Here is a 14,853-nt window from a genome sequence, read left to right on the forward strand (position 1 = left end):
CGGGGTTCGCTGGTTTGGATCCCAGGTGTGGACCTAGCACCACTTGTCAAGCCATGCTGTGGCAGGCGTCCCACATGTAGAGGAAGATGGGCACAATGTTAGCTCAGGGCCAGTCTTCCTCAGCAAAAAGAGGAGAGTTGGCGGCAGATGTTAGCTCAGGGCTAATCTTCCTCAAAAAAAAAAAAGAAGAAGAAAATATTTTATCTTTATTCCTACTCTAACAATCTTTATTTATGTAGAGCCAACTTTCTGACCTATACCATCTTCCTTCTGTCATAGAACTTCTAACAAAGAACTTCTTTCAGCAAATCTATGGGAAACAAATTTCCTCAACTTTTGTTTGAGAAAGTCTTTATTTCTCCCTCACTTTTGAAGGACAATTTTGCTGGATACAGAATTCTAGGTTGGTGGGGGTTTTCCCCCAACAATTTAAATATTTCACACCATCTTCCTTACTTTCCTGATTTCTGAAGAGAAGGTGGATATAATTCTTATCCCTGTTCCTTTATAGGGAAGGGATGTCGTGTCCCCCTGCCCACCTCCCCAGCTTCTTTCAAGATTTTCTCTTCATCTTCGGTTTTCTGCAGTTTGCATACAATGTGCTTAGGTATAGATTGTTTCGTTTTTATCCTGCTTGATGTTCTCTGAGCTTCCAAGATCCGTAGTTTGGTGTCAATTATTAATTTTGGGAAATTCCTGGCCATCATTACTCCCAGTATTTCTCCCGCTGCTCCCCCTCCCGCTTTTCCTGTTGGCATCCCGTTGCGCACATGCTACTGCTTTGTAGCCGTCCCACAGTTCTTAGACGTTTTGTTCTTTTTCGTTTTTCCTCTTTGCTTCTCAATTTAGAAGATTTTTAACGACATATTTTCTAGTTCACTGATTCTTTCTTTAGCAATGTCCAGTCTGACGAGTCCATCAAAGGCATTCTCCATTTCTGTTACATTGTTTTTGATTTCTAGTTTTTCCTTTTGCTTCTTTCTTAGTTTCTATGGTTCCTCTTAAGTTACCCGTCTGTTCTTTCATGCTATCCATTTTTTCCATTACAGTCCTTAGCATATTAATCACGGTTATTTTAAATTCCTAGTCTGAAAATTCCAAATCTCTGCCACATTCCAGTCTGGTCCTGACGCATACTTTCTCTCCAGATCATGTTTCTGCCTCTTAGCATGGCTTGTAATTTTTTCTTGAAAGCAGAACATGAACAATTGGGTAAAAAGGGCTGAGGTAGCGAGGAGTTCTGTGCAAGGCTTCATGCTTACCTGGCGAGCAGCTGGGCTGCGTCCACTGCAGGCGTTGGAGGCTAAAGCATCCTCCAGTGTCCGTGTTCTTGTGAGACTCCTTCTCCAGCGGAGTCTGAGCTCTGCAGGGCTTTCCATCCCAACAGCTCGACGCCACGATGTGGTGGAGGAAAACATTCTACATTAGGTAGAATGATTAGGTCTCGACCTTTCACTTAGCATGTGCCCTGGGCTGTGACTGTCACGCACGCTTCTCAGTACCCCATGTCAGTGCGACAGAAGACTCGGGGTGCTGGAGTTTCCTCTTCCCTCCCTCCTCGGTTAGGCCCAGGCAGGACCCCCGTGGGTGGGGCTCTGGTGAGTGGTCTCCCTTGAGGGCAGGCCTTTATGAACAGGACGTGCTGGGCATATTTCTAAACAGCTCCTCTCCCCTCTGCCAGGAGCACAAGCGGCTTTTTCTCTGATCTTCACCACGAGCACATGGTGGGGCTCCTGCAGGCAACTCGCGAAAGTGTGGGGCCCCACAGCTGGGGCCCGGGAATCTCTCTCAGGCTAGTCCTCACCCGGCCTCCAGCGTGGGGTCAACACCCTTTGGCTGTTCCTGGCAGGGCAGCTCCAGCAGCAGCCTCTGCTCCCGGTCAGCTCCGACTCTCTGGGGAAGCCCGTCTTCTCTCCAGTCCTGCGGGCAGTGGCGTGCCCTGTGGCCTCGCTCCTCGGGGGGCTCTAAGAAGAGTTGCCTACGTTCAGTATGTTTGGCTTTTTTCTCGCGAGGATGTTAAGCCATGACTTCCGAGCTCTTCACATGCTGGATGGGAGCCTGGAAGTCCCTCTCACCCCTTTCACCTTTACCTTTTGGGAGTCCTTAAATTTCTAACTAGATACTTATTCGCTAAAATTCAGGCTATTTCTTTTTAAAAAGTTTATTCAAACTTTTCACAAATTCTGGATTGCTTTTGCTGTAACTCAATTCAAGGCAGGAGAGCGAGCCTCCAAGAGCAGGGGGCAGGCGGCCGAGCCCCGCACCACACGCCCGTGCCGCAGGACGGCAGGAACACCACGTCCCGGACCACTGCGAGAGCTGTCAGGACTGACGCGTACCCCTGCTGGGCGCGAGCGCTCAGTACCTGTCCACTGTCCATCATTGTCACACTCCTTGTCACTGATACTGTGGAGGCCCCTGGGTAAAGTTTTGTTGGAGTCAAACGTACGTCTAACATACAGTTTTAAACAAACCATAGGCGAGCCAGGTACTTATGACTGATCTGATTTAGTAATAAGATATGTATGCAAAGGATTACTCACAAAAGGAGAAGTCCAATGGATCTGGGGCGAGCTCAAGCTCCAGGCACAGCCTTCCTGGAAGGGGAGCCCTGGCCTGCTCCAGCTTCCCCTGGAACACGCTGTGTTTGAACATGTCCCCTCTGCTCACGGTCACTCTCAGTTCCATTGCTTGAGGACACAACACACTGATGTCCAGTGTTTATTAAGATCGTGGGAAGAGCGGCCTCTGGCCCGTCTCCTGCCAAGTCCACCTGACTATTCCACCAAGTTCCTCAGTGGGAAGCCAGGTGCTCATGTTTAACGGTACGTGAAGGATCCCCAGGTAACAGGCCAGCGAGAAGTCCCCTGCTGGCCGGGATCCTGTTTTCAACATTGATGGAATCACTACTCAAGCAATTTGGAGAAGACTCTGCTTCTCCATTCCGCAAGAGGTGATCTGTCTCCAAGCGAGCAAAGATAATGAATCTGAACACAGTGACATAATCAGTTGCTCTCCACAGTTATTACAACTTTAATGACATTTCAAATTAATGTGATCTGGCTCAGCAGCCCAAATGGAGCTCACAGGAATTCACACGTAACATGAAGAGACGATCTCCAACGGAAGAGAAACACATGAGCACCCCGCAGACTGGGCGGGCAGGGACGGAAACTCCTCAGATGTGGGGTGACAGACTTGAATGCCCCAGGCAAAGACGAAGGCTGTGTCATCGGGAGCATCTGAGAGCAAATCTTCTCAGTACAGACACGCAGGTTTGCCCATTTAATATGGGACAACATTTTCTGCCCCAAACACGCTCTCGTCTGCTTACTTTTGAAATAAGCCATCCTCCCATTCTGTTTTCTATTTTCTCACATTTGATAGGGACGCAGACACAAAACCATTTCCTTCTCCTCGTAACTTGATCAGGGGACGGCCTGAGCTTGGCCTGGAGCAGGAGAGCTGGCAGGGGCGCGGCAGTGGGAAGTCTCCGGGGCAGATCCCTGGTTAGTGACTGCCGGCAAGTGACTCAATTAAACCCAGCCCACACTGGCCCTCCCACAGGGGCACTGGGCGGAAGGGACCAGAAGAGGCCAGGCCACCGAGCAGAGGGTGGGGGCCTACCACCAAGGGACAGCATGGAGTCTTACCTTTAAAGTCAAATTGGTAGATGTTTTTTAAGGATTCGTGCAGAAAATAAAAGCTTCCTAGTGCCTGTAGAGCAAAAAGAGAAATCGAGTGAGCCGGGCCTGGGACACCTCTAAAGCCACGTAAGCAGCGAATAAAAAGCTCTTTTCAACTAGAATAAGGGTTTTAACTGCTTGTAACTTAATCACAGTCCCTCAGACTCGAGATGTTAACCACAGCACCTACTGACACCCAAACACCTGGAGCTCAAGCCGTGGGGCCAACCGCGCAGTCGGCCCTCCCTCCCACAGACGCACGACCAGCACTGTCCACCTCTGCCGGGAGGGCTCGGACCCTCAGCTCTGCCACAGGCCGTCCGGCCGTCCCTGCTCCACCCGTGGCCCGCACCAGAGCCACCACATGCTGGTCTCTGCCCTGTCCTTCCCTCCCTCTCACCTTCTCGCCTTTCAGGACTGAGTTGCATCATCATGTCCTGGGGAGCGAGCCAGGCCTGCCCCTCCAGGGACTAACTGGACAAGCAGCCATGGAGTGCCTGCCTGGGGCCAGGAGCTACTCTGGGTGTGGAGGTCCAGTCCTGCTTTCCCCATCCAGGAAAAGGCAAAACTGCATGGGCCGGGCTGGGCTGGGAAGGGCCACCAAAGGAGGGTGCATGGGACACCTGACCCTAAAAGTTACTTGTTGTTTATCTGAAATTCAAACTGAACTTCGTGTTTTTCGTGTGTGTGTATGTGTGTATATATATATACATAAAGATTTCTGTGTGTATTCATGTCTATATAGAGACATATGTGTATACGTGTACATATATATTCTTTTCCTTTGCTACATCTGACAACCCCAACAAGGGACCTAGGGAACTTTCGAGCGATAAACATACTCTACCACAGGACTGTGGTGGTGAGTACAAAATGATACATTTGTTAAAACCCACTGAATGATGCCCTCAAAAAGATGACTATTACTGTCTGTGGATTAGACCTTTATAGCTCAGATCTGACAGACCAACGAGCCCTCCTCTCGTGGAGCTCACATCCCAGTGGCCAAGACACACTCCTGGGGCAGATGGTGATGCTTGACAAAGTGGAGAAAGAGGGACCGAGGGAGACGGTGGACAGAGCTGCCGAGCAGAGGAGCCCGCTGTGGCCAAGGGCAGTCAGGGAAGAGCAGACAGGGCCTGCCTGGAGGGGAAAGACGTCGAGCCACTGCGGGCGTTTGTAATCCCAACATTTCATCTTGAAAAGTGTCAAGTCTACAGCTGAAAGAGCAGGACAATGACATGAGGGCCCCTCACCCAGATTCCCAGCTGCCAGCACTGGCATGCACACTCCATCTTTCTGTGTCTGAGTGCACACGCACACACACATGCACGCACACACATACACACACACGCTGTTTTTGGTGGAACCACGTGAAAGTAGCTGCCGACCCCATGACCCTTCACGCCTGAACACTTCTGCGTGGATCTCTCTGGAAGAACGTTCTCCTGCGTGACCACACACTGTGGTCTCGATGAAGAAAATCCGCAGCGATGCCAAAGATCACCAGTGTCGAAGCACAAGTTCAAGTTCCCGAACTCGCTGCCAGCGTCCTTTACGCGCCCCCCAACCTCGGCCTGGAGCTTGGAGGGAGTGGCTGGCTTCTGGGTGCAAGGCTGCCTGGTGGGTGTGGGGGGAGGGGCTGCAGGGCAGGAGGGAGCCCAGAGAAGTGGGGGCGGTGGGGGGGTGGCCGCCTCGGGGGTGCTCTGGACTGCTGGCGGCGGGACAAGGGAGGCCGAGGTTGCGGTGACTCGGGACCGGTCCCTTTTGGCACCTCACAGCCCCTGGACATCCCAGCCAGCTCTGCAGCGCCAGGTAAGGACATGCACCTGCACCACCCTGCCTGCCTCCGTCTCCACACACAGGAAGAGGCAGGAGCCTCTGTCCCCCTCCTGCCCGGGAAGCTGGCTGGTGACCAACCCAGGGATGTGATGAGCTGACCACAAGAGAATGTGGGTCTCGGCCTCCTTCCCTGGAATCTGGGCCTCACTGAAAGGCAGTTCCGACCCGCATGCTGGGGCAGAGCCATCCACGGCGTTTACCTCCTTAGGTGTCACTGACAAGGCGAGTCAGCAACACAGGGAGAGAAAGCTTTCCAGATCTCATAATCCCAGGAGAGGGGAAACCCTCCACGACAGGGCCCCCACCACGTGTCCCAGGCCTTGCTGGGACCCTGGCTGCAAAGGTCCGAGACTCTCCCCGTGCTGTGCCCCTGAGCAAAGACAGCTCGACACAGTGCAATGCACCCCCACAAAGCCACTGAGTCAGCGTCACCATGAGGGAGCAACACGTGTGCAGCTGTGTCTGCGTTTTACAAGAGGTGGGTTATGGAGTCAGATCAATTTTCATCCTTCTGACAGCCACCCACCTGCTCCCACATTTGAAAATAAGCATTTCGGGGCCGGCCCCGTGGCTGAGTGGTTAAGTTCCTGACTCTGCTTCAGCCACCCAGGGTTCGCGGGTTCAGATCCTGGGCATGGACTTAGCACTGCTCACCAAGCCATGCTGAGGCAGCGTCCCACACAGAAGAACTAGAAGAACCTTCAACTAGGATATACAACTAGGTACTGGGGCGCTTTGGGGAGAAGAAAAAAAAGAGGAAGACTGGCAATACATGTTAGCTCAGGGCCAATCTTCCTCAACAACAAAAAAGCCTATCTTTAAAAAATAAATACATAAAAAAGAAAAAATAATAAATATTTCATCATACAAGCAAAGCTAAATTTACTATTATGTGGAATTCAGATGGAAAAGAGACATTTCAATAATTATACATAAAAAACAATGTATTAGAATCAATCAACTCTTGCCTCAAAAACTACTAAGTCATTCTCATGTGGGCACGGGCTAGGGCACGCTTTCCCAGGACAGCAATACGACCCTGGAGGACCACCAACCAGGGCAGAGTCCGCAGCCTCTCCAGCAGGGGACACTCCTCTGCCTTTGTATTACAGCCTGCACGCGTGCACACAAACGCACACAGAGCCTGCCTTTGTACTATACCTCAGGCACAGGCACATGTCCACATGCACACGCACACACACAGTCTGCCTTTGTATTACAGCACACACACACACAGTCTGCCTTTGTATTACAGCACACACACGCAGTCTGCCTTTGTATTACAGCACACACACACACAGTCTGCCTTCGTATTACAGCACACACACACACAGTCTGCCTTCGTATTACCGCACACACACACACACACACACACAGTCTGCCTCTGCATTACAGCACACTCACACAGTCTGCCTTTGTATTACAGCACACACACACAGTCTGCCTTTGTATTACAGCACACACACACACACAGTCTGCCTTTGTATTACAGTATACACACACACAGTCTTTTTTGTATTACAGCACACACACACACAGTCTGCTTTTGTATTACAGTACACACACACACACACACACAGTCTGCCTTTGTATTACAGTATACACACACACACACAGAGCTGGCAATGTATGGGTCAAGCTGTCAAGCCGGAGCTCACATCTCCCTGAGCCCCTGCTTGGTTCTAAGTTGTCTTTTCTGGCTGTCGGCTCTACAAGAAGTCTAACTACACAATGCAGAAGCCCCTGGGTCCTGCTCCTTGCTCGGTGGGTTTTGGGTGGCTGGGCACGCTCCCACTGCTGTTTCTGTGTGGTCGTCCACCTGTTCCCACTACCCAGTGTAGCCACCTGCCTGCCCTGGGTCCACCTGGCTGCCCCTCCTGTGAAGGGCAAGTGTCTGTGTCCCGCGCTCTCCCTCACACCGTCTCCCTGCACCCTTACTCTGAAACGTGCCCCTGCAAGCGCCACCCCCCCCCAGGTGTGCTCACCTCCTCACGTCAAACCAGAGTCCAGTCTCTGTTTGCACACTATGCAGGGCCACCATCAACTCCTTCTCCTCTCCCGTCCCACATTGGTGCCATCAGCACATCCCACCAGCCCAGCTTCTGATGTGGACACCTGCGTGCTGTCACATGCACGCCTTCCCAAAGACTGACTGCTGGGCCCCTGCTCCACTGCCCATGATGCTGGTTAGTCCAGGTGACAGGCGCGGGGGCAGGGTGACCCGTGCGCACAGGGGTATGCGGTGAGGACCTATGACACGCTTGCAAACCTCGCAGGGCCCACTCCAGCGTGCCCCCGGCAAAGGCTGCTGCAATCTCAAGAGGGATGGCTCCTGGCTGAGCTCTTATGTCCTGGGGTGCTGTGTCACTGTCACTGCATTCTAAGCCTTCCTGCCACTGCTGGGTGTCAGCGTGGCCTACCCTCATGGACGATGCTGCAACTGTGGCCTTCTGCCAAGCCTGGTCCAAACACTGCAAGCAGGAGGGAGGACACGGACGCTCGTAGTTCTCGACACGGCCTCCCGATTACACTAAGGGCACCTCTGCTCAGAGCCACAGCCCGGGAGGAGGCCAGGTCACCACAACCAGCTGGCAGAGGCCACCACAGCCCTCTTCCCGAGGAAAGGCACACAAGCAAGGCACCCGGCTGCAGGTCCCAGCTCTGCCCAGTGGTGGGCGGCCAGCTGTCTCTTTCGTCCCCAGCAGGTGCGGGAGCAAAGAGGCAACAGCTCCCCCAATTCCAAACTCAGTGTTGCCATGCTAGGGTTAATAAAAACCACGTTTGTGAAAAGTGGGAAGAGAGACAACCTCCCGACCTAAAGACAGTCCCCTCTAAACAGTTCCCACAGTCCAGGCGCCTGGGGACTTTTAAACCTCTCCAGGGCTCAGTGCACAAGGAGCACAGGGACAGACACGGCTGCGTCCTCCCCAGAGCCCAGGCAGCAGGGCCACACCAGCAGGGGTGAGCCAAGGTTTCCGGCCCTGCTCCAGGCCAGAGTGTGCCTCGGCGATGCCACACACAGGCAGGCAAAGCTGCAGACCCAGAGACAGACGTCTGCTGACTTGCTGGAGGCACAGCGCTGAGGCCTTGTCCAGCTTCCTGGAGGAGAAGACCCTCCAGCGTCTGCCGAGAGCACTCGGTGAGGGCCAGCCGGGACCGACCGAGGCACACGCATGGGCCGGCTCACCTCAGGCCCGCACATGTGGGGCCTTGGGACAGGCCTGGTGGAGGACGGGGTGCTGGGCTCGTCCAAGGACACCTGACTGGAAAATACAGTTTGCCCCTAGACACCCACTGTCTAACTGAGTGTGCTCCAGGAGCCAGCGGCAGAGAGGGGGCACTACTGAGCACCAGACTACAGTCTGTTTTGGCTGCGGCTGCGGGCCCCCCACCCATGCTGTGCTTGGCAGGGACAGCTGAAGTGGTACACTAAGCAGCAAACTCACATTCCGTCCCTGACCGGTCTCTCACACACACACACACACACACACACACACACACCTGCACACACGTGCACATACACCCACACGCGCGCACACACGTGAAGCCACCCCACTGGGCCTCCCGGCCTGCATCTTGACCACGACCCAAATGCAAGCACTTCAGGCCAGCTGACACATGACAGGGCCCTCTGGGGGATGGAGGGAGCCCCCTCGAGAGAGATGCAATATGGCCCCTCACAGGGAGGCCCAGGCAGTACAGACAGGGTCTCTGCCACCAGGGGACACAGGGGCTGCATGTCTCATGTACCTGACCCTGGGCCCCAAGGGCCTGCCTGTCCTCAGCCCTTGTCCATGCCTGGCCCAAGGCCACACACCAGGGCAGGAGCTGCCATTAGGGTTTTCTTTTTTTTCCCAAACAGAAATATTGTTACAGTATTTCTTTTTTCCCCAGCATTACTGAGATATAATTGACATACAAAATTGTATAAGTGTAAAGTGTACAACATAACGATTAGATACTTGTATATAACAAATGAATGCCACAGTGAGTCTAAGCTAACAAGCCCATCACCACATAGCTACAATTTTATCTTCTTGTGGTGCGAACTTTTAAGATCCACTCTCTTAGCAGGTGTCAAAAGTACAGTACAGCATCCTCAGCAACACATCAGCATGGCGTGTGGTACCTCACACCTCCAGGACTCATTTATCTTATGATACCATCAGGTCCTAAAAGCTGCGGGACGGGCGCTCGGATGTGTTCTCAGTGCAACAGGCTCACCATCGAGCAGGGACAGAATAAACTGGGAGCAAGGTCACTGCTCACCTGCTCCCATCTTGTCGGGCATCTGCCCCAAACCCATTCAACAGGAGCCGAGGCACCTGAACAGCACACACCTGAGGACAGCTGGCATTCGGCTTCTTTCCTGACAACACACAGTTGGGGCCCCTGCAAGCAAGACAGAAGGGGGGGGCACACATGCAGCAGGTGGACCCAAGAAAGAAAGCCCATGAATGAATCTTAACAGCTGCACCACTGACATTAGCCCTTTAAAAGGACATATTTTCATTTGTTTTAGGTCAAGAAAGCACTCTGAAAAAGTGTAAGTAAATAAATATCATTGCAAACATTTAAACTATTACCTCATTGAATGTGATAAAGCTAATATAATATTATAAAGTTTACAATAAATAAATGGAAAATAAATTGCCAACGCAGGTATAGAAACTGTAATTCAGAGAGTCAGAAAATCCATAATTAGCTCTAATGAATATTTAAAGTCAAAGTTCAACCCAACTTTTTTGAATGTTTGACCTACTCTATCAATACGGTTCAGGGCATCCATTTATCACAGGACACGACGACATCTGAATAGAAGCGCGCCCCGGCCTGCCTTCGGGAAGTCCTGCGCTCGCCCAGTCCTCCGACCACCACACCTGTCAACACTGTGTCTGTCACGTCTGTGAATATTGACTCCTTGCCTGTTCTGCTAAAAACAATTAAAATACTTTTTACATATTTATAAACCTGACTGTCAAGAGTGCTTATTAATTCTCCATTAGTGAAACGCAGTTCAGTTGGTGCTGAATTTCTGCCAGAACAGCAGGCGCAGGGCGGGGGCCCGGATCCTTCTGCAGCAGGGTCACCCCACGGTGTGAGGTCGGCCCCCTGGTGTGGTCGGTCCACTGACAGAGCCAGGCCCTCAGGGCTCTGAAGGGCGGGCTGGGTGTGGAGCAGAAATGGAGCTGTGTGGCTGCAGGAGGTTCGAGCTCCCGTGATAACATGGAACAAGGAGTGTGTCTCTGAGACGGGCTACGGCCTGAGCTTGGGCCCGACCTGGGCCTCGCATGACTCAACGCCCAGGGAGGGCAGCTGAAACTGCCTCCTCAGGCAGCTCCGCAGCGGCGGGGGTGGGGGGGGCCAAACCCGGCATCTGCAAACGCTGCTGTTAAAGCCATTTGCCGGCCTCAACTGGAGCCTGCTAATGCGACAAAGGACCACACCCAGTCATCAGTTTGCTTCCGGAGCTGAGCCCTGATAGCAGCAAGCCCGCTCCTCAGACACGCTGACTCAGGACAGGGACAGAGAGCGACATGCACTGCAGATGGTGCACAATCGCACAGCACACATCTGTTGAGTGTTTCCACTTCCCTGACGGGGCCGCCCTCACCAAGGCAGAAGCCGAGGAGGAAAGTACACAAAGCTACTCGTTAGAAACACCTCCATCACTTTGTATTTGCAAACAAATCAATGGCCAGTAATTAATCATTTCCGCAATTAGGTAAGCAGCCAAAGTACATATCATTAACCTGCGCGCCTCCTGCATCCGGCCCCCTTCTGCACGAAAGAGAGAAAATTCCCAAAGCTCAGATCAAGTCAGCTTAGCCGAGAGCGGCACACAGGAACATATCTTTCTTCTCGGATACTAGGAAAGAGGAAAACGCACAAGTGCTTCTCGAGTATGACCCCAAGGTGGTAACAGGTGCGGTCACCTGTGCAGCCGACATCCTCGTGAAAGTATCAGCTGCTGGTTTCCAGCAGCCCGGTGAGCAACAGCTGGGTCTGAGCCCCCGGCACGCCCGCCAAGGCCTGCAGAAGGGAGCCCCCTCCCACAGTTGCAAGGGGACACAGACCTACTTCTGCCTCTCCGGAGGGACCCGGAGGGGGCTCCCCTGCAAAGCTGGCTGCTACGTTCTACTGCTGCAACAGGAGAGCGTGCGAGGGGGGTCACAGCCCAGCATGTGGCCTGGAAATGCTACCTGTCAGGAAGGCCGACTGCATTTATGAAATGCAGCACCAAACTCGGTGATTCTAAGCTCCTCTGAGATAGCACATTACGGTGTTTCCACGGATAAAGCACTTTCAACTCGTTATTTTTAAAAAATAAAATACAAGGATCTATGAACAGGAAAAAAGCTTCATCAGATACTGTGGATAATTGATCCTCAAGTTTGCAACAAAATACAGAACATCAGCTGTTCTAAGTTTGACTTGACAGACTGGAAGGACTCAGGGCTGGAGAAGCCCCTCACCGCAGAGCGGACGGATCGCCTCACACTTGACCACCCCGTGCCAGGATGCGGCCGTGCACAGGAGCATGCGGGTGCGGAGGGACCAGAAGAAACTCCCGTCAGGGGTGCAGGCTGCTCAGCTCAAGTTCTAGCATTCTCTCAGGGCCAGCTGCAAACACCTCCGCTCTCTGAGGACAAATTTAGAAGGTCAGAGCGCGGTGGGCCTGGCACTGCTCCCGAGGCTGTGCATCGGCACACTGGGCGGGCGTGTCCTCTTTCGACACCTCATCTCCCTTGTAAGACAGGAGAAACGCCAAGACGTTCAGTTTCAAGGACCAACGAGCACTGAGGACACAGCTACGGGAGACGGGATGCATCCCATGAGCTTAGAACCCCACAATGTTACAGCTGTTTTACACCCGGGGGACTCGCATAAATACACACACACCTTGTACGTACACACACAGAGCTCCCTTTCAGAGAAGCTGGAGCTCTCAGGAGAGGTGCATACGAATGCAGTGGCTGCAATTCTGGAAACACTAACAAACTAAAAATCACCCAAATCTTAACAATGTGAAGATGGGTAAAGGAAATTCAAAATATTCCTACAAAAGAACACTATACAGCGGAGAAAAGAAACAAAGTACACTCAAACTATAGATGAGCTTCACAAACAATGTCAAGAAAGAGGAAATTTCTGAAAACTTCATATGGTACAATACTGAGAGAACAAAAAACATAATCAAAAGGAGCTAAAACAAAAAAAATGTGATATTACAATTACATCAAAAAAGGAATAAAATGATAAACACAAAATTCAGAATAGGTGTTATCTGTGGGGGTAGGGCCATGAGCCAGGGCAGGAGTACACAGGCAGACATAAGTTACTGTTCCAGAAAGATCTTATGCTGCATGAGGATTTCAGAGGTGTTCATTGTGTTATATATAAGAAATGAAGTAATAAAGGAAGAAACGGATCAGGACAGCGCAGCATGGATGAATGATGATGACACTGCTGTCCCACGCTGGGCTCCCAGTGGGCAGACAAGGCAACAGGGTCTCCACGTGGCAATACCCCAGCAGGGCCACACAAGGGCAGCTGCATCTGGACCCTGCTCTGCATCACTGACGTCACCGTCCTCTCCCCAGAGGTGGCTGCCATCTTGAATGGCGATGATCAAGGTCAAAGGTGGTTGGGCTTGGAACTCTCGGCGTCATCCGCGCCATCACATCTACCTTGCCCTCAGGAACTTGAGTCTTTTCCATTCAAAGATATATTTTAGAAATGTTCAATGTTGAGACATGCAAATTTAGATGATTTTTAATGTCACATAATGACCCCATATACAAAAACACTGCAATTTATTTATCCATTCTCCTGTTGGACGTGAAGACTGTTTCCAATGTTTTCACTATTACAACTGTTGCTGTGACGAACATCCTTGCATGGTGTCCTTGAGCACAAGCGTGAGAAAACACAGGATCTGTCTGTATTAAACGTGTGTGCATACACATAAATATAATATGTCGTTGGAGTTTTTGGGTCATAGCGTATGTGCATCTTCAAGGTGGGCGTCACAGGTTTCCATGACGACCCACACCTCCACCAGCAGTGTGGGGCAGTGTCCACTGCTTCACAGCCTCATCAAGACCTGGTGGCAGTGGACTGTGATCTTTGCCCCTTGAGTGGGTGTGAAGTTATGCGTCACTGGTTTGATTTGCATTTGCATTACACTAGCATAGTCGAGCACTGCTTTTTATTTATTGGAGTGCTGGGTTTCTCCTGTGGACTCCTCATTCATATCCCTTGTCCATTTTCCTATTTTCTTTGTCTATTACTTGAATTACAAAGAATTTCTCCCACTCCTTGGCTTATCTCATCAATCGTTTTACGGTATCTTTCATTAAATAGAAATTTTTGTTTTTAAAGCAGTCAAGTCAATGGATATATTCCTTTATGGCTTACGCCTTTACATCTTATTTGGAAATAGTTCCCTAATCTGACTCCACAGTGACCTTTCCCATACTCCTATGTAAGAGCCGCAAGACTGTGTCTTTCCCATATAGGCTTTTATAATAACAGGGACTTATTTGCGGGTGTGGCGCAAGGCAAAATCTCGTGTTATTTCATTTCAGATGGAATTCCATATTGTCTGGTTTCCCCCAGTATTTACATCACCACAGTTGTATACCACATTTCCATCTATTTGGGGCCTGTTCTCTGGGATCTCGATTCTGTTCCATTGGTCTCTTTCAATAACAAGACTTTTTCCTATTTTACCTTTATAATAAGTCAATATTTAGTAGCATAAGTGCTCCATTTTCTTTTACTTCACAATTGCTTTTGTTATTTTTGGCCCTTTGTATTTCCATATGAAACTTCAGAACAGCTGCCAAATTATACCCAAAACACCCTGCTGGGATTAGGGCTATAAATGCAGAGCCTCTACAGATCGGCTCGGGGAGAGCTGACGCCTTTTTCACAACCAGACGTCTTTCCCATAAACATGACCTATCTTTAGCCATACATTGAAGTCTTTTTTAAATGTCTTTTAACAAAGTTATATAATTTTCTCCATAAAGGTCTTGAAGATCTTTCTTAGATTTATTCTTAAGTCTCTTTTACTTTCTACTGCTGTTAGAAAACAAAATTTTTTAAACCACTGTTGGCTTACAACCATTTGTTGCTAGCGAATAGGAATGCTATTGAGTTTTGTATATTAATCTTACATCCAGCAACCCTGCTCTGCTCACTTTTAGTTCGAATAATTCTATGTTCCCTTGTATAATCTGTGAGTAAGGACGGTTTGTTTCTCCTTCACAATCCTTATACTTTTTCTCTTTTTGTTTTTTTGTCTTGTTGCACTGCT

General features: G+C 50.7%; 1 protein-coding gene across 2 annotated transcripts in view; it reads right to left on the reverse strand.

The window, feature by feature from the left end:
- INPP5A (inositol polyphosphate-5-phosphatase A) overlaps nt 1-14,853 on the reverse strand; it is a 234,673-nt gene that overhangs the window by 87,011 nt on the left and 132,809 nt on the right. For both annotated transcript variants that reach the window (XM_070631482.1, XM_070631473.1), the window contains exon 5: nt 3,654-3,717. In XM_070631482.1, coding sequence (XP_070487583.1) covers nt 3,654-3,717 — 64 coding nt within the window. The remainder of the gene's footprint in view (nt 1-3,653; nt 3,718-14,853) is intronic.

This window comes from Equus przewalskii, chromosome 1 (genome assembly GCF_037783145.1).
Source record: "Equus przewalskii isolate Varuska chromosome 1, EquPr2, whole genome shotgun sequence".
NCBI classification, from domain to species: Eukaryota; Metazoa; Chordata; class Mammalia; order Perissodactyla; family Equidae; genus Equus; species Equus przewalskii.